The sequence below is a fragment of the Mizuhopecten yessoensis genome, unplaced genomic scaffold (genome assembly GCF_002113885.1).
Source record: "Mizuhopecten yessoensis strain PY_sf001 unplaced genomic scaffold, ASM211388v2 scaffold3627, whole genome shotgun sequence".
Taxonomy (NCBI): Eukaryota; Metazoa; Mollusca; class Bivalvia; order Pectinida; family Pectinidae; genus Mizuhopecten; species Mizuhopecten yessoensis.
Genome location: NW_018405139.1, coordinates 1,210,869 through 1,237,835, shown reverse-complemented (window position 1 = coordinate 1,237,835; position 26,967 = coordinate 1,210,869). Strand labels below are relative to the sequence as shown.

General features: G+C 35.2%; 1 protein-coding gene across 5 annotated transcripts in view; it reads right to left on the bottom strand.

The window, feature by feature from the left end:
* LOC110447859 (nucleosome assembly protein 1-like 1) overlaps positions 1–15,605 on the bottom strand; it is a 24,591-nt gene extending 8,986 nt beyond the window's left edge. For 2 of the 5 annotated variants that reach the window (XR_002462645.1, XM_021493809.1), the window contains exons 1-13: positions 15,541–15,605; positions 14,003–14,038; positions 13,714–13,778; positions 12,763–12,880; positions 9,906–10,047; positions 9,567–9,665; positions 8,437–8,497; positions 6,603–6,685; positions 4,908–4,979; positions 4,147–4,286; positions 3,111–3,256; positions 2,663–2,688; positions 1,634–1,753 (exon numbers count right to left, since the gene is read on the bottom strand). Coding sequence is in view for 4 of the 5 variants with exons in the window: in XM_021493809.1 (XP_021349484.1) it covers positions 1,634–1,753; positions 2,663–2,688; positions 3,111–3,256; positions 4,147–4,286; positions 4,908–4,979; positions 6,603–6,685; positions 8,437–8,497; positions 9,567–9,665; positions 9,906–10,047; positions 12,763–12,880; positions 13,714–13,778; positions 14,003–14,019 (1,089 nt within the window). In the remaining variant the exon portion in view is untranslated. Of the gene's footprint in view, positions 1–832; positions 860–1,633; positions 1,754–2,662; positions 2,689–3,110; positions 3,257–4,146; positions 4,287–4,907; positions 4,980–6,602; positions 6,686–8,436; positions 8,498–9,566; positions 9,666–9,905; positions 10,048–12,762; positions 12,881–13,713; positions 13,779–14,002; positions 14,039–15,288; positions 15,370–15,540 lie in introns of those variants that run through there. The other 3 variants (XM_021493812.1, XM_021493811.1, XM_021493810.1) reach the window with 3 other exon arrangements.
* Positions 15,606–26,967: the final 11,362 nt, after the last annotated feature.

The following is a 26,967-nucleotide window of genomic DNA, read 5'->3' as shown; positions in this document are numbered from 1 at the left end:
TTTGGTAAAGCACCTTAAGACCCTTCCATCTATGAAGAGTATTTGATTCTACCATATCTGGGTCTTGAGAAGAAGATGTTTGAAATTTCAGTCAATTCAACCCTTTTTGGCCCCACCCATCAGCCCCGGGGGGTCAGTCAGGGCTAATATGTGCATACCATCAAACTGCTATCCAATACTGATAATGCTAACTCAAATTGAATTACTTCCAATGGCAATTAAACAAATGTTAGTCTAAAATGTGATTTCCCTATGTAAACTATAGTAAAGTTAACCCCCACCCCAGGGGGAAACGTGAGACCCCAGGGTCATCAAATTCACAAATTTGGTAAAGCACCTTAAGACCCTTCCATCTATGAAGAGTATTTGATTCTACCATATCTGGGGCTTGAGAAGAAGATTTTTGAAATTTCAGTCAATTCAACCCTTTTTGGCCCCGCCCCTCAGGCCCCTGGGGGCTGGGGACCATATAATTCACAATTTTAGTTGACCTTTGGCCATGGAAGGTTTCTGCAAAATTTCATTGAAATTGGTTTAGGGGTTTTGGAGAAGACGAAAATGTAAATTGTTTACGGACGCACGACGGACAAAAGGCGATCGCAATAGGTCACTTGAGACTTTGTCTCAGGTGACCTAAAAATGCAATATTTGAGATATTTTCATAAGAATAGAAATTCTCTCTGGAAATGAATGCCCCTATGCTCCCTAGGAAGTTGTGTTATTGTTTGACTATATGAATAGCTACACATGTGTATGTATCAAATTTCATCAAAATCAGTTAAGAACGAAAACTGTTAGTGATGCCAACCTTAAGCTTAGAACTATTCTCATATTTGACTCTTCAGAGTTAGACCAAAATCTGTTAAAGAAATGAAGACTCCAGGGTAATGACACTGAATTGTTGTCAGGGAATTTCAGACATTTTTTGTTAGAATTCAGCAAGTTTACGGGTTTAAGTACTTTTATATAACAACAGGTTTAACAATTTGTGGGTTTTTTTCTTTCTCAGAACGCTACCCTTTTCAGGTCATGTTTTACAACAGAACTCACTAATCTACAAACAATACAAAAAATCAAAAGGCTACACTAAGCATCAAAGCCATGCTCCCTTCCCTCCAACTTCATCTGAGAGATCAACCAACATGTTCTGCAAGAGCAATCCCGCAATTAGTTGTATGGGGACCGGAGGATTGAAGGGCAGTTTTATCAGAACTATGTCTACAGACCCAACTGGATTGGAAGTAAAGAATACAGCAATTCATTCCGATATTGCTTCATTTTCAAATATTTAATGGGTGAAGGGATCTCTGGCAGTTTCTTCTAAATATAAGCCCTCCACACACAAATAATTTTTGGAATATGCCCTTGAAGGAAAACGACATACTTCTGATGTTACAAGGTCCCACTGCACATAAAAGAAGTTGCATTTTTTTCAAAGTAATGTCACCGATTGTTTTTTGTCCACTCCTTAATGCGATAATATTAGATCAAAGACGTTTAAACTTTACAAAAATTTGTTTCAATACATTTTGTTCTGCATGCATGGAAAAAATGAAATTTAAGGTGAATCAATATTCACAATGTATCTATATTTGAAATAAAATTTTATCTCATGCAAAACCCTAATACTCACATCATCATCATTCTCTAATGCTTCCCCTGTGAAATATAACACAGCCCGTGGCACGATTCTGTCCCGTATAAAGTGACCAATCTCAAAGTCTGCTGCTAACAGGGCCTCCAGATCTTCATCCTGAAAGAGTTTCCATATTTAATTTATATTTAGGTTAAATACTTTTCTGGATTTTTTTTATAACAATCTATTAAGAAAATTTATCATTTAATAGATCATATATGCATTTCTATCCTAACTGTATTTTCCAAATCCCTTATCAAAGAAAAATAAAATCTTTTTTAATATTCCACTCATTTTGTAGATATCACATAAAAACATTCACTACATATCATCAGCACTGCATGGTGAGCTGAATGTAGCTACCACCTTCAAGGCGACAACATGTCACATAGAAAATACAAGGAAGGAAAATCCATTTTGTTCCTTGTCAAATGAAGGATCATTTGTCTACACCTAGCATACTTGTTTGTAAAAGCTTCACCGACGCTACAAAATTACCAAGGGCCTGTTCATTTATGCGGAACAACTGGCAGACATGCAAATCTTTATGCAGGCTTTGCAAGGTCGCCTAGCAACAGATTAGAAGGTGCAACCTTATTTCTTAAACAAACTATGGTCCAATCGTTTGGATCACCATTAAAGAAAGTGGCCCTAGTGTATAGATATCAACATGCCATAGATAAATAATTGATAGGATATTTACGTGGCGTTATAAATAATGCTTGCACGAGTTTCAAGATGGCATACATCACCGGGCTTTTTTGGGGGCCGAAATTCAGGCCTATTCCTTAAAATATTTATCCTTTCTGTTCAAACCTTTTATTTTAAGTGATTTAAATGATCATGTGACTAGTGCTACCTGTCCAATTGTTCTCTATTTTACTTAACTGTTGCAGATCTAGTTTGGCCCACTCGGTGTTCCCCTATAAACTCAGAACAGAACCATTCCTAGAACAAGACTGCTTGCAGAGTAATATTATCTTTAGTATGAACAAAAAGAACAATAATTGTTATGTTAACACTGACCATATCTTCTTCCTCTCCTTCTGGTACTGAAACAGAAAATATTATACAATGTAAAAGTCTCATTGGTATTGATAATTGTAAGCTTTAATTATGGCATTAACTTTTATTATTTCCTTATTTGGTCCCTTTATAAGATACAAGATGTGTATTATTGATATAAGCATTATCAACTTTCTGCTGAAAACTGAAATGCAGGACTTATGATTGGATTTTTCATATCTAAAACAACTTAAAATTGTAATTGTTTAAAACTCAACTTGTATTTTAATAACAAGCTTGTAATATAACTTATTAATTTTTTAAACCTTATAACCCGCATGACAACCTTTACCCCTGTAATGGTGAACAAGACATCTCCAAAACATAGAAAGCCAAATAGGCTATGTCCATAGTGTTCTTAGTTCTACTAAATACAGAAAAGGGTTTCCCTCATGATCATAATACAAACCTGTTGGAGGTGAAAAGAAGTTGAAGAATGAATCGTTCTGTACTGTTTTTGTGACTGTCCGTGTTGTACCACGTCCTTTGTGCTTTTGTTTCTTTTTTATGGTTTTCACCGTTACATTTTTGCCTTTTTTCCAATCTATTTGACATCTGAAATAAAAAGAAGACCCATGCTAGTGAAATCAAAGGAACTGAATATTTCATATCTTAGTAGTCCTGGCAGTGTCTTTCCCATGTTTTTCGCAAACCTTTTTGGGTACTGAAAAGATGCAAATTTCCACAGACCATCAGGATTATTCCATTTAAAAATATACCCAAACCAAAGATGTCAAAATAAAACTGCTATGTTTCAGGCCATATGTACATAAATTTATCTAAATTTGAACCATGTACTATAAATTAATATTGAAATTCAATATAAACTTGTGTCAAAGTTCCAGTCTTGGTGAAAGAATACCGATAAAGGGGAGACAAGTCTTACAAGACTCTTGATGCCCAGGGTCGTAGGAGAGGAATATTCTACCAGAGGGATTTTCAAATTTGGTAAAACCTGAGGCTTTGACAAGGGTTTTGCTGAATTCAAAAATCGAGATGGTGGAATTTCTCTTTCCTACACCTGCAGACATCAAAGAGTATTTATCTCTCATTCTAACTACCAGAATAAGCTCATCAGGAACCATGAAAATGCATTTGGACTTCCACCATTTCGAAAATATCAACTTTTATCCTGAACATTTTTGACGAAAAACAAATCTGTCTACAAGATTTAACATACCCCATATTTCCATTGCACAGAAAAATCTTTCCAACTTGTACAGTCACTCCAAAATGGAAGAAATGCACTAACAGTATTCAATTACTTGCTGAGCAAACAATCTCGTACAAAATATTATTTTACCAAAAATTACAAACTTCCCATTTTTAAACACCAATAGTAATTTAGTTTTCCTCATGAGTGTATGAAGGTACTATTCCAGATCAAGCGTAGCAATAATATCGTTTTTTTTATGCACTATGAAATTTTAAACAAATTTACTTACCCTTCACATTTCACAATTTCGGGGCCCTCAAAAGAGAATGGGTCCGATTCATCTGGCTCTGATTTCATTGTATAGTTTTTAGTTAAAACAGTGTTTGAGAAAAAGTCATTTGTTTCGAAAATAAATTCCAGAATAAAGCCCTGCAAGAAGAAAAAGAGAACACATCATCATTGATAGTTGGAACACTCATGGCGAAATTCAGCAATTGCCAAATGCCCCACTTTAGACAGGTTTCATCACATGATGTAGGCAATTTAATTCAGAGCAAGTTCCGGACAATTTTGACAAGAGTGCACATTTAAATGTCTATTTATATAAAATATGATTCAAAATAGATAAAATATTAAACACAATTTAACAAGACAGAGCAATTAATCAAAATATATATTTAGGAATTTTAACACTTTATGTATAATTAAATATGAAACTTGTTGAAGATGAAACTGATATTCTTATGCGAATAGGACCTTGGGCCTTTCAACTTCGGAAATGGAAATGCAAAATTCTTTATTTTCAAAACACAATGAGCACCCCTGTTTAACAAGAAAATGTAATTGATTTTTCACAGGTATAATGGTTCAAAACAAAACCTATACAAGACTGGGAATTTCCATACATACAATCGAGAAATTTTGAAATCATGCTACTTTTCAGAGTGATAATGCTGATCAAATATCACAAAATTGTTTTTCTTATAAATCCCTGCTAATAACATGAACCATTTCCAAATTTCGATTTGGATATCTTTTTATGTTACTCACCATACTTGATTCTACTTCAGAAAATTTAACCTTTACATCCTGTAGACAGTTGAGTATAGGCTCATCATGATCCTGTTGAAAATGAAATAAAAACCGTTACCTTGATATTTGTAATGTGACCGAAACATGATTATTTCAGTGGTACAGGACAAGAATATCCCAGATCTAATGGGCCACAACAAGTAGATATGATCTGCCAGCAAGTGAAGAACTGTCCAATGCCAGACAGATAAGTGCAAAAGGTAATATCTTGAATACTGCAATTTATCAGAGTAAATCTGATGATGGCCCATTTAATGGGCCGAAATATGTGAACTAGGTTAAAGGGTCCGAGACTCAAAATAAGACATTGTCTAGTCATCTCTTCATTTGCATTTCGATCACTCTTATGGCCAGATCATTCTCCCTTGAAACCTTAATTAACTTAGGCAAAAAAAAAAAGATTTCTTGGTTCTCAGGCCCGCGTGCATTTCATTTTAGGGCACTGCATTGCTGATTTTATCGTGAAATTAATAAATAAAAAAATCGTGAATGCCCCAGCCGCCGTCTTTAAAAATATCAGGAGAATTGATCCACATGTTGTTTTCACTCGTTAAGTCACCCTAGTCTCGAAAACGTTTGAATGAAGAGAAGGATTGAGATACAGGCAAACGTTAAAATGTTTGCGATTCTCGTCTGGAACATCGTGGGGGGATTTTCGGAGGCTTGCTGTATGATGGGTCTCTACACAACTATAAAAAGACAAGGTAATGCCCACAATGAACTATTTACAAACAACACAATAAAAAAAAACAAAAAAAAACTCGTCTTGTTTTTGCCACGTAAAATGAAGTTTTTATTTACCACCCTGCCGCACCTCTTATGAAAAAATTTGGCCTGAGAACCAATTAATTTTATTTGGCCTTAGATTATAATATGAAATTCTATTTTTTTTCCACACATAAACCACGGATAACAATTTGTGAACCGCTTTGAGACAAAATACGAACTAGGATGTGATGAAGCGGTTTATAAGAACCTCACATTATCATTATTATATTCAACATACATTACACACAGTTGAAAAGTAACAAATGTTGCATGATGTTTTCCTCTAATTGTAAGCTAGAATTTCTCCACTATTCAGCTATTTAAAATCAAAAGTTGGCAAACAAGATTGTGTACATATGTTTCAATCATTATATTTATGTTAACTGGGTAACCTATTATCTCCCCTTGCACTGAGCTACACCAATATTCTAAAAGGTTCAGATTTGGTAACATCCTTTTCATCCAAGAGATTGCTTTAAATTTAAAATCATTCATTAAAACTTGACAACTTAATAAGATTATATTCTTTGGCAACTTGGTAAGTTTATATTCTCAAAATAAATCTGTCTGAAAGGTTTTACATGCCACTATCAAAAACTCTTTAAAATTCAGAAAAAAGAAATCCTGCTTAAACAATGATTTTCAATGCCACGTGTGTAAAATTGAATTCTATCTCTGATTCTAATGTCAGAAACAAAGCACATGATGTATGAGTTAATTTTTAGAAAACAACATAATCTTATAATTAACTTGTTGGTTATAGCTACTTCCAGCAGTGAGCTAAAGGAAAGTAGTTTGCATTGCAACAATTACCGCAGGCAGAGAGTAAAGAAACGAAACTAAGGATTAACAACCATTTACTGCAATGATAAACCAAGAACCTACCTGTATCATTTCAGAAAGCATCTCTACATTTTTGAACACTGTTAACCAGAAACCAGGGATTCCTTTGACGTCGGCACCTTCATCTGCAAATTACAAGTTCACATTAATATATTTGTTTTTGAAGGATTTTGAGGCTATTCCATATAATAATTTAGAGAAGGAAGCAGCAAGAACTTATTTTTCACCACATCTCCCATGATTCACTCAAAGCTCACTGAAACAAACCTAGATTTTGGTTACTGAGGTCAAAGTCAAAGATCAAACGGAGATCGTGGTTTTCCATATTTGTAATACAATTGTTTCTTCTTAGCTTCCTGCTTAAGCTTGTTCCAGAAATAACTGTGTGGGAGCACTTATCATAGACCCCACCAACCATCAAATATTGAAAGAAATTCAATATCAGGAATGGTAGGCAGGTCTGGTTTTACACCCACCACCCATAATATATTAACTCATTCACCCCTGAAGACACATTTGAACTCTTCCAATTCAATGGTTGGACTAGTTCATAATAAAGTTTCAGGGGTGAATGAGTTAATACAGGTGTCTACCAGCTTCCCCATACAATTAGTTATTATAGAATAGCCCTTAGGGAATAATGAAGAAACAAAAATTAATCTGCTGCTCCCACTGGAACCCATTCCATTAATCTCCAGGGATCAATCTAGGTTTTAGGGGAAATCACCCTTTTTCAGATTTGGGGGAAAATAAAATTTGATATAAGGTTCTCGGGTCATGAAGGTAAAAGATAAATGTTTTGTCCGACATACATGTGTTCGGTCTATTTCAATTTATAAAAAATAATTAAGCTTAAAATCATAGAATTTTTGTTTAAATTATGTATAGAAAATGCATATATGCAGTACATGTATTATGCATTTTAACTGTTGAACTTTAAAGAAAACATATATAGGGGAAATATTTTGAAGAAAAAACGGCTATTCTCTTGTTGAAATATGGGAATTTTGAAGCACAAAGGGGAAATTTTCTTCCGTAGGGAAACTACCCATAAACGTTCGTGAATCAAGTCTAGATTGATCCCTGCTCTCTCACTTGGGAATTTTGAAGCACAAAGGGGGAATTTTCTTCTGTAGGGAAACTACCCATAAACGTTCGTGAATCAAGTCTAGATAGATCCCTGCTCTCTCACTTTCTCTCTTAACTTTCTTTTCCAAGATATCTCTCAAAACAACCTTCGTCTTATTTCGTTAGATTATGTGGAAATTATACCCCAAACAACATTATTGATATGCTTCGAAAAAACTGGGATAGACGCATAGTCCAATCCAAGTAATAGCTTTCTTAATCATGGATGTTCAATTCCTATAGCCAAGAGCAAACAGATTTTTTGTCAATGCTTATGAAAAAGTTAAATATTTACTATGACAAAAAAAAAAAAAAGTAAAATTTGTCAAGACATGCCTGTAGACTGGTCTCTAAACATGAAGTGTATAGCCCTTTTGACATGTTTCAATTTGTTTCTATACTAGAAGTTCAATTTATCTAAGTTTTGTCGTAAACTGAAAGTTATCATATCAATCGTAACTTTTCACAATATAAAAATGAACACAATTATTTTGCTATCCAATGCACTTACTCTCATTATTTTTCTTGATGAATTTTTATAGAATTATGCATTTTCACCCCTAGGTAACTTAACAGACTCTACCATACATTTAAATGGATGAGTCCATTATGGTCTACAGTGGTGAAGGGGTTAAACTTCAGAAAACATTCCCTTATACAGACTAACAAGGTGTTAAATATGCAAACAATAAATATACAAATAAGAACAGAAAGCTTTTACTGAAAGCATATGTAAAAGAGAACTCACTGTCTTTTTTCTCCTCTGTCTTTTCAGCGTCATCTATTTTGACCTTGTTCTTTACATCCTCCTGAGGAAGAGAAAATATCAATGTTTTATATACATTCAGTTTCGACAACACAAATACAACAGGTTTGTAGCAGAGGTCAACTGAAGACTCAACAGTGACCCGACTAACCAGTGTTAAAAATCCAAGATTTCCGGTTCATTTTAATGATCACAAAGTAAAAACACTGACATGAAGGAGTTGTTCCTCGCAAAATATCACGTACAAAAAATAAGATAACTGTATTATGATGTACTACAAAACAATTTATAACCATACATTTTCATTTACTTTTTTCCCCCTTTTCCCAAGGCTCATTTTGTCAAGTGAACAAAAAAGGACAATTTTTGACAACATTTATCTGATGTAATGAAATACATTATTTAAGACAAAGAGAGAACATTGAAATTATCCAAAAAGAAAATATTTACTTCAAAGGCTTAACTCAAGTCTTCTCAAGTTCATTGATCACAGTGCAATCTTTACGTTATGGGGATATGCAGGGTCACTCACTGGCAGAGCTAGTATTTTCAAATTCACATATAGCAATTTATAAAGTTTGGCTCCAAGCAAAGGATTGGAAAAAACACCTTCCAATGATATTACGATAACACAGCATCTCTTCGACATAGTTTTGGTGATTATTTGTGGTAATGCCAATTCATAAAGAAAATTCGTATCGTATACTTATGGTGCAAGATAATGGAGGGATCATTTCCCCCCGATAAATTTTTATTTTAATGGAATTTAGAAATGAATAAACCCCAACCTAATTACTTAGGATTAGAAGATTGCAGTGTTGTCAATACCATTTCAAATTATATAGCTATATAGGTGGGTATTTTAGAAAAAAGAGACAATTCATATAAAAATTCAAAGAACTCTCACAGTACAATATATAACTGATAAAAGCAAAGTACAAAATTGTGAAATATTAAGATCAGGTGCTAGGTTTTATTGACAACATTGGGTTGAAAGTCAGAATGGGACCGATATGGTAAGAATTGCACTGTGCTGTTTTTGACATATATTTCACTCATTACAAGGACCATACAGTCAACACAACATGGCCCAAGTGTAGTGAGGAACTAACAGCTAATTTTACATCATCTTTCTCTTCTTTTTCGTCGTCACTGGGCCAGTCACATTCCTCATCAGTTGGTTCCTTTGCTGCCGTCACAACATCTTTCCTCTGTAAACAGAAAGTACAAAGATTTCGGATATTGTTACCCAACTCTTTTTTTTCAATGAGATTTACTGATTTCTTTGCATTAAAAAAACCCACTTTTACTTGTCTCTTTATATTTTTAAAAACCCTTTTATTTATGAATGAGAAAGCTTCATTTTTGAACATTGAATGACTGATCTTGATAGAAAATTCTCTCCTGAAATATGACAAACTCTCAATCATTTTGACTTTACTTTTTCTTACCTTGTCAAAGAGAGGGGTGTACAATGATGCATATTTGCATTCCAGGTCATGCACCTCCTTGTAGAACTCGGCCTCTATCTTGGCTGCTTCAAACTGCAGCTTTTTCAAGGCTTTGATTCTACGCTTAACAGATTTGGGTAAACTGAAATTTAACAAAATAATCATACTATGGTTACCTGATGACTGTTTCAACCTTGTTCTCTTGTTAAACTCGTTGATAAAGCTCAGGGAGTGAAATAACTTCTTGTGCCATTGCATCACAATGTTTTCATTTTTCTTTCGGAGAAACGAAATATCTTACTTGTGATAATCATTTCAGAAGTTAATTCTGAAGTATAACCTACGCAATTTCTCAAACAAATTATGTTTTCTAAAACTTCACCTTTGACAAAACCAAACCAACTAAGTTTCCAATCTCATATTTATCAATTTAATGTCAAAACAGAAGTCCTGACTACTGTGCCACAACTTCTATCCTTGATTCTCAAAGAAACAAGGTCACCGTGGTTAGGACCAATTAAAGTCACTGTGATTAGGACCATTTAAAGTCACCGTGATTAGGACCAATTAAAGTCACTGTGATAAGGACCAATTAAAGTCACCGTGATTAGGACCAATTAAAGTCAATGTGATAAGGACCAAGTAAAGTCACTGTGATAGGACCAATTAAAGTCAACGTGATTAGGACCAATTAAAGTCACTGTGATAAGGACCAATTAAAGTCATCGTGACTAGGACCAATTAAAGTCACTGTGATAAGGACCAATTAAAGTCACCGTGATAAGGACCAATTAAAGTCACCGTGACTAGGACGTACTATAACAAGAATGACTTGTCTGTCCCTGCCTTGACAGTTACAGCGATTGATCTAAGAATCAGTCCAAAACTCTAAACTTAGGGCCGTTCCACAACTAACCGTATGGTCGGGTTGGAGGCAATTTTTCAGATACCTCATTACCCTAAAACTCTTAAGAGAGATTCAATACAAGAGGCCCAGAGGGCCTGTATAGTTCACCTGGATATCTAAGCAATCATGGCAAAATGTTCTCCATACAAGATCCCAGGGAAAGGGCCAGACCCCAAGGCCAATCCTTGTAGCATATCTGTATAAGATTTTTCATGCTCAGCAATTTTATGTATGGTTATCGGGTTGATAACTCAACTGTTTCCAGATCCCAGGGTCAATTCTGATACCATGACTGCATTCGTCTCTTTATGCCCAGCATTTGTATTTCTAGTTTTTGGGTGGGGATATCAACGGTTTCAAAGTTTTGACCCAGGGGTAAACTTAAGTCTGCAAGGGTGGGGCAGACCTAGGGGTCAATATTCTAATATCATGACTGGTTCTTCTCTATATGCCTAGCAACTGTATATATAGTTTTGGGGTTTGGATCTAAACCAATTCTAAATTATGACCCAGGGGTTAACTTAAGTCTGCAAGAGTGGGGCAGACCCAGGGGTCAATATTCTAATATCATGACTTCTCTTTATGCCTAGCAATTGTATATATAGTTTTGGGGTTGGAATCTAAACCGTTTCAAAGTTATGACCCAGTGGTAAAGTCTCAAAGGGTGGGGCAGACCAAGGAGCCATCCTGGAAGCATAAGTGCATTCATTTCTTTATACTCAGTAATTGTACATTTGGTTATACGGTTGGGATCTCAACTGTCTCCAAGTTAGTAACTAATTTTGGCCCCATCCCTTAGGCCGGAGGGTCAGTCTGTCCATTTGTCGATTTTGAATCTCAACCACATAGGGATGCTACCAGTCGAATATGGTTGATATCCATTGCTTAGTTCCAGAAAAGTAGCGTAAACCAATACAGCCAAATAACCCTTTTGGTACCGCCCCTCAGCCCCAACATTTGTAAAATTTGTAATTCTCACCTCCCATGAATGCTTCCAATCAAATATGATTGATATCCATTGCATAGTTCTCGAGAAAAAGTCCGTTTTTAGCAATATAGACGAATTGCCCACTTTTGGCCCCGCCCCTCAGTCCCCTGGGGGGGTCGGCCCAACCATTTGTACAATTTTGAATCCCCACCACCTAGGGATGCTTCCAGTCAAATATGGTTGATATTCATGACCTAGTTCTACAGAAGAAGTCGTTTGTAGCAATATAGCCAAATTGCCCCCTTTTTGCCCCGCCCCTCAGCCCCCTGGAGGGTCAGCCATATCATTTGCACAATTTTGAATCCCCACCACCTAGGGATGCTTCCAGTCAAATATAGTTGATAACCACTTCTTAGTTCCAGAGAAGAAGTCGCTTAAAGCAATATAGCCAAATTGACCCCTTTTTGCCCTGCCTCTCAGCCCCCTGGGGGGTCAGCTCCATCATTTGTACAATTTTGAATCCCTGACACCTAGGGATGCTTCAATTAAATATGGTTGACATCGACTTCTTAATTCCAGAGAAGAAGTCGCTTAAAGCAATATAGCCAAANTTAACCCCACCCCCATTTATATGTTAATAGGTGCCTCTCACCTCTCCCATTCAACAAATTCTGAAATAGCCCTTACTGTATCTTCATGATGCATAGGATGGAATGAAAAGGCCAAGAAGCAAATATGGTCCAAATTTGATTGGTCTAATGACTTTTAAATAAACAGAGCTAATATTGTAAAAAAATATACACAGCTGCCCCCATTGGAAATGTCCTGCATGCCAACTTTGCAACCTCCAATGCAGGCAACACAAATACTGATGATTCTGCTTCCCCATTTAAGTGGAAGCACACCTAGATTGCTTTTTAAAGCAAAAAATTATATCTATCCCCTAATTTATTTTTTTTGGCTTAATTTAGTGAATTTTAGTGAAATGCAAATAACGGTGTCAGTATTTTTTGACATATTACCTTTGTATGTAGCCTGATGGTGCACCTTGAAGATAATCCAGTCTTTCCTGTACAGCAGCCAGAACCTGTGGACTCTTCAGTAGACCTACCAGTCCAGGAGGCGAGACATTTTGGATCTCTATAACAGTGATGAGAATTTGAAAACATTGACATTTATGATCTGCATCGGCACAATTTTATCTTCCTAACAATATGCTTTTGTTACAACTTTGCAACTAGAATCCCTTGATCAGTTAATTTTGATCTTTATTCATTTTGATCAAGAACAAATTAACTGCATAAATCAGGACTCGGGTTCAAATTTTGAAAACCACTACAGGGCTCGACAATAAGGGAAAGCCCACTAGTCCGAGACTAGTAAAATCTCCAGCTAGACTAGTGGTTCTAAGAACTACTAGCCTGACCGAAAAAGTAGTTTTTAAAATCAGTTTCTAGCCCTGCTTGACTAGGGAGAGTGACTTCTTTCAGAAAAACAAAAACCTCTTGGCACAAGGGAAATTTTATTGTACAACCATGAACGTTATACAAAATTACATGTCTAATATATCCCAATCTTTCTACTTTATTATAATTACGATATTTTCAAGATGATGTGGTGCTCTTGGTGTTGCTAGAACATTTATGAAATGTTACTTTTTCTGAGTATTTGATCATAGAAGAAATCGAAAACTGGCACAACAGGAAGCCATTTGCTTTTCATATAAGGGTATTAAACCGCTTGGAAATATCAAAACTAGGCTAACAATACAGATTGCAAGAGCATTCTCTCATAATCAAAACTTTAATTTCAGTAGTACAAAAATAGATGCACCTGAATAGATATTAATACTAGTAATATACTACCTTCTTTTGTAGAACAGAAGTTTTCTCATTCCACCAAACTTTGAGAGAATATTTTAGCAAAGGCATTCTCACACAACCTTTAAATACATTTCCTCTAGTTTTTCTTACCCTCACATTCTTCTTCTTCAACATCCTCAACCTCATCAGCCTCCTCTACAACCTCAGCTGTTTTTCTGTCAAAACAAAATTACAAAAATCTTTCCAGAAATCATATCATTTGAACTCAATGCTACAAGATTGAGATGCTCAAATTTTGACTTTTCTATTTTATTTACATACTTCTTCAGCTCAAATCATTGAATTTAACACAGGAGACTGATTGACTCGGCCTTTTTTGTGTATGAGTAAGTCAAATATCAAAAAGGCAAAATGTTGTTGTTTTCAAATCCAAACTTACCCTTCTGGATCAGCCATGATGTTGTTTTAAGTTTACCTGGAAAGAGATAAAAACAATTTCAGTTCAAAATATTTTCTTTTGGGGTATGATCAGCTTTAATACCTCACTTAATAATGACTCTATGTTACAGCAGTACCTACCATCTCACACCATTTTGCATAGGCAGGAGAAAACAGTTACTCTGAAAACCCATGCTAATACTTCTGGGATATTTAAACCCTTATAATCTTCTCAAGAACTTCCATATAGACCAATAGGCCAAAAAGATATGCGTGTTTCAGGTAACATGCCTGAAATTCGGAACTGGGTTGTTTCGCCCTAAATCTCGATCACGCTACGGGTTGTTTCACCCTTACATAGTTGTATATTTTAAAGTTGTGAATATCGATTGAAATGTTTTTAATTCCTCAAAAAGCTTTTTTCATGTTTCACCACAGAATTAAATGTAAGTCGACAGTTTTCACGAGCAAATGTTTTGTCGAAAGAATTCCTTGCTACATCGTGTGTGCAGATCTGGTCGACCATGTACAAATCTAACATATCTTATAACAACAAAAAAGCTAAGGGAGATATAGAAAAACTTCAAACTAGACCATATCAGCCCCACTAAACTAAACAGGACCGATACAATTCACCCTTAGATATTTATATGGCGAAACAACTTTGTACCAAATGACCCTGGGCGAACAGGATTTAGGGAGAAATGTGCCTTAGTGCGAACAGGATTTAGGGTGAAACAACATGGATCCTATCTACAAAACAGCCAGCACCAAAATTCCTTATATAAGAAGACTATGAAATTTATCATTCCCATACAATAAATCAACAATGCAACTGGTCATAAAAGTCAAAACACCATGGCTCGCCCATCCTTGTCTTCCCTACAACAAAACACATACGTGTACCTTAGCTTTGTCCCACCACAACCTCCTACCCCATTTTTACTGACGCTGATTGCACAATCAATCATTCTAAATCTCCAATAAAGAGATAAATGATGTCCCCAGGTGAAAATGATTTTTTTGTTATTGGAACTGGATATCACTTCTCCTAAGCATTATATGCGATACCTTAAATTTGGGATCATTTAACGATTTGTTTACAAGCTGGCAAAATGCGGCATGAGGGGCTGTGGAAACTGAATTTACAGTGTTAGTGTCGTGTGTCGACCAAATGTGTTCGATATGGCAGCATCAATCAATTGGCGATTACAGGCACATTATCAATATCTCAATTAGAGTTGTATTGGTCCCCAATAGTAGGCCCAACGTTAATCTCGTTCATACATATACATTCTGCTTGAACCGAATCACTATCATCGCCGGCCCATCATCGCCGCATTCTTTTCTCCCACCATCCATCATTCACGACACCATTGCTATGTGTACTGCGATCTCCGGCAAAACAATGAAAACATGGGTCATTCGTCACATGACCACGAGAAACATACAAAATAAACAGTTTTTAAAACCTAAATGAAAGACTGCTTTAAGACAAACAAGACAGTATTTGTGATAATCAGAAAAAATCAGTCTCACCCTTTTAGTGTGCTGAACACGAGGGAAATATGGTGGAAGAGACCGATCCGTTATCTAGGCAGTGATTGGCGCACATATTTAGTTGCAGTATCACACCAACCAATGAAAACAATTGTCACAACGCTGTGTCGTCAGTTGGCGGGTAATCGTCCATGCGTATTTTACTTTGCATATTTTCTATAGTTCTAATACGCTAACAATATGAAAATTATTTTAACACTAAGAAGATAGATTGACCATTTTTTCAATTATAGTTTGAGGTACTTGGTATGTTTTCTTCTTTAAAGTGTTAAAGATCTGTACTTCGAATAGTACGTCACAAGTTGTATTATAAAAATCAGAGACTTAATTAGCGGCTGAGTCAAGAGTAAGTCAAAACACGGACGTAGTCACTTAAATTAGTTATCTGTTATAACTCCATGGTCAAAATAAATATAAAAATATCGTTTTAAGAAGTTTCCGGTATGGGAAAGATAGAAAAAAATAACTGTATTTTTTACACATTTTATGCTAATTTTAAGCCCAACAATATTTTATACGTCTCTGAATCATTAGGGCAATTTTTATTACTTATTTTTCCCAAGAAGGTATCAATGGTGAATCCAAGAATATTAAGGGGAAGAGGTTTTTTTACATCTCCCTAATTATTTTATTATACACATGTCAACTAAAGCCGCTCAATAATACCAACATTCTGTTCATATAAATACGTTTAAAAACACCAATTAGAAAAATCATTTTGTAAACTAGACTGTAATTTAGATACCAAAACACAACGTATGTGTTAAATTATATGGTACTGTAAATATATGATATGCATCATGATAGTTCTTCAATATATAATTTAAACGTCGAAAAAAAACGCGTGCTCAATCCATTTGCACTTTTGTATGGCAATACAATATGTTAAAACTAACTCACTTTCAACAAACTATACGCGGCGGTATGATTCACAAAATGTGTGTTTAAATGTTGCCGAGCGGAGCGAGGTAGAAATCATTTGCTCAGACTGAAACAGTGAAAAGGAAACTATTTTATGAAAATTGATATTTCTGAAGTTTGTTCAGAAACCTTACACAGAGCGGATAGAGGCAACTAAAACATATAGTGTCTAAGAAAACACCATATAAATTAACACCTACGATCGATGTGTTTCGGTATTTAAACTACAGATTGATGATTTAAACATATTTATTGCCCAAAATTTGAGCAGAGGATTAGGCACAAGTTATATCAACTTATCAACGCATTTTCCTCTAATACAGTACATATTGATATTTACATGATAGCATTTAACAAGGCATACAAACTATATTTTACAATTATTATATTTTACTTAAAATATGTTGCTGGATTTGATGAAAAGTTGCACGTGTCTGAATACTTCTGTATTGGTATCTACGGACAGATTTTCATTCCCAAATAAAAATAAAAATAAATTTACTGGATATATATCCAACGAGTTTATGTTTCGAAATAGCGTGATTCGTGCTGTATTAAAAAGTTTACATTCTAAGAAAAAGAAAAAAAGCGAATTTTAAGCCTTTTTCTCCTCTCTGATAATGTTTCTAAACCCGTTTCAAAATATAGTGAATCATTACTTGAAATTTACTCCTAAATTCCATGTACGTCAGTAAAATTTAAATGTTCCCCATCAAACATCAAATCCAAGTCATCGTCAATATCGTTTGCATTTGAAATAAAAAGAACGTCCGTTTTTTTGAGGATTAAAAGAAACCAACCGACGTTAAGCGCACTAATTTAAAGATCTAGGTCCTTGTTGAGAACAGTCTGTATTTCATAGCATGAAAAAGCAGAATAAAGTAAGGATGTATCATCTGCAAATAACCTGGAGGCCGAATCAAGTACATCAGTAATATCATTTATATATATATCAAGAAGAGAAGCGGCCCTAGTATTGACCCTTGAGGTACACCTGCGTCAATATTACATAGTTCCGAAAATGAATTTCCAATTAAAACTTTCTGTTTGCGCCGGTATATATAATTTTCGAGCCAATGCAACAATTCCCCTGAAATTCCGTACGCTTTTAACTTTGCTATCAAGCCCCTGTGCCAAACACGATCAAACGCTTTTCATATATCACACAAAATAATGCAGGTATGTTTTCTTTCTTCTAAAGCAATACAAATATTATGGTATTTCAATAAGTTGATAAACAGAAGAATGACAAGGCATACAACCTGACTGGTATCGATAAAACAAGCTATTTTCAAAAAAAAAAATATACAAGTGTTTGCAAACACTTTACCAACTGTAGATAGTAGGGATATAGGCCTATAGTTACACGGCGTACGACGATCACCCTTTTTGAAAAGCGGCATAACAGTTGCAAGTTTCCATTTATTTGGATATACACACGAAGAAAGTGACATGTTAAAAAGTATTTCAAGTGGTTTGCAGATAGAGTAAGGAGTATACTTCAGCACATGATGACTAATCCCATCCCATCCCGAAGCTTTCCCTAGCTTTAAAACATCTTTTATTTCTGAATGATTAAACCGCAAAGATACAAAACGTTTATCTGTTTTGGATTCAATCATCGGAATTTGAATATTAACATCATTAACACGGGTTATACTACAAAAATAATTATTAAGTAAACGGGCTTTATCGTCATCGTTTGAGAAAGTACTATTTGTCGCTGGGTCCGTCATTGAAGGAATGTTTTGATAATGTCCTCCGGATTTCATAAGTCCTTTTACTAGTTTCCAATAAGATTTTGGATCAGAAGAAGCGTAATCGTCAATAAGTCCATGTACATTTTCGTAAAAAAGGAGTCGGGCTTTTTTTCTCTCATATTATTTACCTTGTTTCGCTGAGCTTTAAATTTGTCAATGTCTGAAAGTTGGAGTGTTGCCCTGGCAATTTTATGCAGTCGATCACGGATTCTCAAATGTTTTCTAAGTTCAGATGTACCAATTATTAGATTTGATCTGGGCAAAGTAATTTGTATCCATATGACTTCAACACCAGGGTATTCTATAGCTTGTAAGCGACATACTTTCAGTAAATTATTAACATAGACTAATAAACCATCCCCGCAAAGTTTCTGTCTTGTCGAAAGGGTTCATGAAAACCGGCTATATGTAGTTCGTAAGGAGATACTTTGTCGTCCAAGTGTGTCTCAGTCTACAGTCTACTTACAAATTGACCTTAAAACGTTAAGATTAAGTGAGCGGCGTTATTTTAGGGATGTGTAAAATATGCGCCCCTGATCCTTCTCCTCTTAACAATGGTCTGGGCAGAGACGTATATAACACTTTATACGTCTCTGGTCTGGGGTGGATGTTGTGGTATCTGCTGTTACATTAAGTGAGGTGGCACTATAAATGATACCGTTGGAAGCACGGTCCCACTACAAACAGAACACAATATATCTCCAGAACACACGTACGCAGGCTTACACATATAGGGAGATATTAGCCAGATGGCATATGGACTAGTGGTTAGCGCCTGATAAAGCAGCTCCTGCGGATTTCAAATTGTATATTGATTAATGTATATGCTAATTCTATTGATTGTATAAATTGTATTTCTATGTACTGTAAAGCGCTTTAGAGTGGCTAATTCTAGCTAGATATGGCGCTGTATCAAATGTTGTCTATTTATATTCATTTATTTATTTCATAGTGTGTTTTCAAATATTATTAAACTTTAATTTAAAACAGATAACTACATTTTCACTTTGAAACCGTTAGAGTGAAAATAAATTCGACAACATCATATACTTTTAAATCGGCTCATGCCATAGACAATACTGGTACGAAAACTATTTGCAAGCGATGGATTTCGTTATACACTTGTATTTATTTCATGTTATTAATTTCCGAAAACAAAAATTAATTAAAATCGGATTAATTGTGTATGATGATTTGTTTTTGATTTTAAGATGATGTAGTGCATAATTACTCTGTACGTGTATACGTGTATTGGATATATATTGATTTAGATAGATTATAGCAGAGACGTATATATTACGTATATGTAATATATACATCGCTGATCATAGTTTTATCGGGTTTGAAAACGTTCTTCAGAAATGTTTCAACAACATCATGTATTTTTAATTCGTTTCTTTACGGACTAATATCCTGATCTAATTTCATAGTTTCACATGCCTCTGAAAGAGTAGGGAATTGAACACGACATAACCTGATATAGACGAAAATATCAAAATCCGCTGAACATGTGTCCACCGTTAACACGCTATTGATGATATAACAATGGATTCCAGTATATCCTATATATATCATTGAGGTAAAACAATATCTAGAAAAAGAAAATACGGAATCTCTCTCTCTCTCTCTCTCTCTCTCTCTCTCTCTCTCTCTCTCTCTCTCTCTCTCTCTCTCATACTTTCGATGTTTAAATTAAAGCATTGAATAATGAAATAGTGTATATATGTATATTATTAATTAAGTCTGCCATCTTGTCATATATGCTTGTAATTTGCTGGGAAAGGGCTAAATATAAGTTTAATAACTTGTGCCCAATCTAATTGCTTGGCAGTAAAATATGTTTTAACTTAACTAAGTAGAAGACAGGGAAAACAACAATAGTATGCTTTTAAAACCCCGTATAACTTCACAAAGAGGTAAGTCGTACATAGGTTTGTTTCCACCATAACGTGACCGACATTAAAATCAGAAATGATATTTTCCATCTCGGTAAATGTAAATGCCTATATTGATCTTACAGTGTAATATCCATAATTAGAAAAAAAGCATATCTTGGATATGTGCCGTGCCTTCATTAATTTTTACAGGCCCCCAATGTTGATACTTAGAACTTATGTAATAAGATATTGGGGTTTCACCGACTTTTAATGCATTTTTGATATACAGCACAAGCTGGTACCGACTTTAGGTTGTTTAACTTGATATATAGTTCATTAGCAACAAAACTTAAAACAGTTTCTCAAAAAGTGGTACTGACATGCGCTGTTACCGAAAATTGAAAAACGAAATGAAGACCATATATTTTATCATGTTATTGCAATCCATTTTGTCGCAATACGTAGCTGAGACAGTTAACGGTCTTGCTTGATGTTGATGACCTTATTGGTCTTGATGACGACGACGACGATGATGATGATGATGATGATGATGATGATGATGATGATGATAATGATGATGATGATGATGATGACGGCGATATTGATGACGGTGATGATTATGGTCAGATGAGGGCGATGATCTTGACCTTGGTGGACCAGCGCACGGCAGGAGTGTGACGGGAGGAGAAGCCGTCGGCAGTGGTGGCCGAGGCTCTGCCTACACACTGCCGCAGTAATTTCTCCGATTCAGCGTGGTACACAGGACTCGGATAGTCAAACAATAAACAGTTGTGTATGTAATAATTGGCAGTGGGATCTTAATGTAGTGAGATGTGAGTGCTGAAGAGAATGGGGTTAAATGGCTTCTCAGACAGGAAAAGAAATATAGATCGACGCCTTCTCCAGACATCCTTAATTAAGAATGGGGGAGATGCGGGAAATGTTTGAAACAAAAAGGAAATTAATAATGGCTTGCATACATTGGTCTAATTTTGTCTAATGTTCAGTTTATTTTCATTTGTCAAACTTGAAGAATTGTATATAAATGAGCCCCTTGTGCGATGGAACAGTTTTAAATAACCGAAAATGAAATAAAAAATGCATCTCAGTCATTTGCGAAATGACGGCATAAAGAAAAGAATGAGAAGTATTTTAAATTACAGAATATTGCAGGGTCCGGAGATAAATGTCTCTCGCGACTATTTCAAGAACTCAAATATAAGCCTGAACGTTTTGAGGAAGAAAGATGTATAAAGGTGCGGCCAGGCGTTCTAAAGCGAGGTGGGTTATTGAGAGTGATCGTAATATTACATAATATTACTCATTGTTTGAGGCTTGAAAAACACAGATAAAGTTTTTTCAAGTTATTAAAGAACTTCAGAATGAGAGTGAAAATGTTACATATGTGATACTGCGTCAATGTTAGATGAATTTAGCATATTTTATAAGAAATGGTACTCACGCACGTGTTTAAGTTGATGATGAAGAATTGATGATTTTTTTATAATGTATAAGAAGGACAAAATGACTTTTACATTAACCTATTAAAGAGGAAGAGGTTAGAACTGCTTTAAAGAGAAGGACTCATATTAAAAGCTCAGGGCAGGATATAGGTAAAGGACCTGGGGCGTTATGGTTCATTTTTGGCTTCATAAAAAGTGAAAATTTCAAATTGAATCTATTTACCAATTTCTGTTATAAACATCATATTGGATAATTGGGGCTATCTTTCTTGGTGCAGATATTTATCCAATGCGCATGCATAGACACCCTACTCTAGCAACAAATTTGTGTTGCTATGCAGAAATAGCCAAAATATGGTGTTTTTGGACAGTTAGCATGCAGAAATGAAAGCTTCCGCATGTGACAAACAAAAATCCCTTCCTACGAATGAACACTGGTATGACAATGTTTAAGCATGGCTATTTCTGCATAGCAAAGCAAGTTAATTTCCTTTGAAATGGCAAATTTTCAACCAAATGGCGCACTATCAATGATATTCACGCATTTTGATACGAAAATGCGGGTTTTGTCTCTCATTGTAATGCCATATCTCCTTAACCGGTTGTCGAATGAATTTGAAATTTCATATTTGCGTACTTCATTTATGATGTTTTTAATTATGCCTTTCTTCCTCTTACTTCTGAAATTGAAAGAGCGGTGAGTTGTCAAAAAGTATGAAACTATGTGTCGTAAGTCTTGTTTATAAAGACAGAGGGACAGAAAAAGGATGAAAAATTAGAGGCCTATAAGTCTCCTGAATGTAACCTGTAAATGCAGTATGAAGTATCACTCTTTGCAGATATTGCAAAGGCAGATGGGGTCACCCCAGGAATGGACCAGCCTCCTGAATTCTTTGAAGTTTTCAACTTTTCGGAAATCATTTGGGTGACTGTTCCACACCCGTGCGGCCTCAAAAGCAAACGATTTATGTCCATACTTCACAGTGTTGACCCTGGGCACCTCTGCAGTATTTTCTTTCCTGAAGTCATAATTAGACATCTTAATATTAACAAGATACGATGTGATTGATCTTGCAGAAGATGAGAAAGTAGAGGGACATGTTCTTAAAATGGACCAAGAGAAAGCTTTTGATCGGGTTAGTCATGTGTATCCTGTAAAGATTCTTCAAAAGTTTGGGCTAGGAGAATATTTCATTAATTGGATTGAAAAAAACAGTGTTAAATGTATCGTTTTTGACTCAATATTTTCCTATATTGAACCAAGGAAGGTAGGTATGCCCTATCTCTGCGATGTTATATGTTCTAAAAGGCGGAAACTCTTTTATGGAATTGTAATAGCTATGTCAAATACGGTGGCTAAAGTATTTCAGTATGCCGATGACACAACCTTAAAACCATAATCTAGTAAAAAGGGGATGAATAAAGTCTATACTGTTTTGGAAAAGTACAGAATATCAGCCAAAGTTGATGTTGAGAAATCTGGTGTTGTGTATTGATACAGGTAAACTGGCTGGTTGCATATTAGACAGTGCCAACTGACCATGCTATCATTTAGTTCTAGGTTTGTGTAGCAGTTAATTATGGTGTACAGAGTTTCAATGAGAAGGTAATTATCACTATTTTAAATCACAGATATGATCAAACGTGTGCAATAGATCTTATTGTAACACCGCAAAGGGCAGACGGCGTGCGCGTGTCACCATCTTTTACACGTGATATTTAAAAGAGAGCGAAAAGGAGCGTAACCCCTGGATATCGAGGATGGTGAATAGTACTTCCGTAGCGCTACTGGAAGCGGTCGGGTTTTGGAAAATAGATTTCCATATGAACGGATGAGTCAAGAGTTTGGCATTGTACACGCACCTTATTATCCGGTAGAGGCTATTGGAATACATTTCAAACTTGGGCATATTGCAGTTTTTTGGCATAGGAAAATCAATTAAGTTTGGAATGTCTGATACTCATATTTGTATTTGTGGTTGCATCGAATGATTTCTGGCACACGTTTTTGCTTGTTCTAAACTATATACTTTTAATTAAGAAATCTCTGCGTTGCTGTATACTATCCAAAGGTAAACATTCCTCGTGTAACATATATTTTATGATATGTTGAAAATGGAAGTATTTCTAATATATTCATTTTTTTAACAGATGTATCTTAAGTATATTCTACCACGTTTGTAATGTAACGACTCTTTTTATTGGTTAATAACCATGGATTATTGGACGACAGACCATGCACGAGCGTGGGTTATTTATTTACCCTCCTCCGCAAATGTACCGATAAACTAGCGAGTCGCGGGACTGGTTTCATTTTGAATAAATTTGAAGATTTGCTAGCGGACAAACAGAACAATTTATTTAACCTCAATATCTACTTAAACCTCTCAAAACACTTTCGCTGAACTCACCGCTGACCTTATTGTTTGTTAATCCGTCAACTGTTGATTTCATGTGTTGACGAACGATGTAGATAGATTTGTAGATTTGGTGGATTGAAATAAACATCTGGCATAAAGCATGGCTTCAGTGTTTATTGTTTTTCGCTTGTCGACCAAATAGCGACCGAAAATGAAATATTCTTTCCAAACATATCAAGGTTCACAAAATAGGACCACTGCCCATAGTGTCAGAAATGATAGAAATTGGCAGTTTGTTCTAATATGAAGACATACAATCATCACGTGACAATTGTTAGCGCGTGCAAAAGAACAGCCAAATTCGCATAATTCGGTCATCTGGGTCATGACCATGTTATATGTGGTCAAATAATATGCACATTGATTTAAGGCAAATAATAGTATAACAATTTTGAAAGGCTTTATTGAAATAATTTGAAAACATCATACATTTTTGAGTCAGTGCCATATGAATAAAGAAATAGAAACGCGAAGGCTACTGAATTCATTATAAGCAGGCATTCAATTTTCGTTTCCGGATTAATATCAAATTCTGAACATAAGCACCCGGCTATCGTTTCCGACGGACACAATTTCGTTTAACCATTGTCCATCATTAGCTAGATAACAAAAAAGGTACAATTTGAATCTCACAGAGTTTAATCAATACACAGTAAAATTTGAAACTCTATAGACAACTTTGACGAAAATATTGAAAAATCATCAGCTTTTAAAAAATCTCAAATTTCGAAAAAGTATGGAAGCTCGTCAACAATCAAAGAGCGTTAGAAAGCTTGAATATATACTAGGTTTCGATACAGATGTAACCTGTTGAATTCCGATCTTTATATACATAATCTAGTATTGTTCCTCGCAAAATCGAAGGATCTTTACGCGACTTATTGCGGATGATACAAGTAGACTTGTCCGATGTTTTTGAAGAAGATAAAGAAAATGGCACAGCAGCACAACGGTAAAATTGTCAGGGGTTTAAGTTGGCTGTAGTTCGTCTGTAATACTAAGAGAGCATATATCAGCTTAGCTATTGGTCAGGTATTTAAATTTGAACCAATCGAATAGCTTACCGTTAGCCTTAGATTTTGTCATGACGTATTTCAACGGTGCAAAGTAGATATATATCGTGATTATAACTTATTGATTTCAAAAAATAATCTAGTTAACCTTAAGCATTTTCTTAAAATTAAGCAAATATTTATCTTTGTTTTGTTATACTTATTATTTAAACTGAAATACGAATGCATTAATATTTTTCTTCTAGTGACGCATAATTTGATTCTTCTTCATTGGTACATGCGTCTGTTTAATGCTACACTTATGTCCTACAAGCGTTTACTCCTACGATTGTGATGCGTAAAAGCGAGTTATAACCTTACAAAGCTGGCAGTTCACAGCATGTCAATCTCCCCCTTTTGAAGTCTGTGGAGGCTATTTATTGTCAATTATTGAATACAAATATAAAATTATTAAAGATTGCAACGTTTGACACGCCATATACGACACTGCTTTGTCAATCTTTACTATCGAATACAAAAGCAACACCAAAAGGCCACTCTGATGGTTTTTTTTTACCTAATACTCTAATTTTGGTATCAACAATAGATGATTTGTAAATTTAAAGTGCAATCGTTTCAATTAAGGAAGGTATAGATTCGTAATACCTGTGTGATTATACTTTACCCCGGGAAGGTTTCGCTGCAGTTCAAGTTTCGCTTTTTCGCGCTCCTAAATTAGGGCGAATGTATCAATACAGTTAACATTTGTAAACAACCTAATAAATACAGTAAGCAAATGTTAAGGACAAATTACATACATTTTTGTAATAGACGAAATGGATTCTACCGTCGAAGGCCGTAACATTTGACTGGGAATAAATACGAGAAAAGCAAAATGGAATGCACGAGACTTACATTGTCGATTTCTTAAATATCATTAACATTGTTTTCGGGGGAAAAGGCGAAGTTTTGAAAGTGTGATAAAAAGATAAAAATAAAGGAACAACAAACAAACAATCAAACAAAAACAAGCAGATGATAGGGAATGATATAGGTATTGATGCTGAATCCTTAGAATGCAAACTGGCTACCAGCACCTAAGTTTTTATGAAGCATTTCCCGGTTGCAATTTACTACTTGCTCATCTTCCCCTCGTTTAGTTATCAAAATTATAAGAGTTGCGGTATTTTTTTCTAATTAATTTAACTACCTTATAATGATGCTATTTAGAAAGCTAAATGTAAAATGATATTGGAATTCCTTTATTCGGGTCAACGTACATTACTTATCCACATTTTATACTAGCAGTACTTTGCTATAGATTTTCGCAAAAATGTCATCACAATAGCTAATGTCGAACGAAGACGGGTGCCAGGAGAAACACAATCGAAAAGGAAGCAAGAAATAAAAGATAGAAAAAAAGATAGAAATTTAAAGTCGACAGGAGAACAATATCAGATTCTCCAAGAAAACCCACTTAGGGAGTTCCAAATAAGTCGCGCCTACGATAGCATGCAGTGGATTACAGCAGGCCCATTCTTCGAATCTACTGCGGCTTACGAAAAGTTTAACAGCAATGATTAATATTCACGAGCTGGACAATAACAGTTATATTTTGACTGTGTAACTTGAATTGTATGATACTAACTTATCGCGAGTTATATTGCAACGGTCTTACTTCATGAATTGACGCCAATAAACATATTTCACGATATGGCATGGATTTACAATTAAAACGTTGATTTCAATGACAAATCTTTTCATAAGGTGATAAAAGTAGTTTAGAGTAATCACGGTATACCTGGGATGATTCCAATATTCGCCTCCTTTCACCTGCCATTCATTTATCAACATGCAGTATCGACGTTGCTGCCATCCTTTTGATATATAGACCGGTTGACCATAGCATGGTTGGATGTATCTGTCTCAAACCTATCGTATACCAGTATATTTTCAGTTATATTTAACTCAAT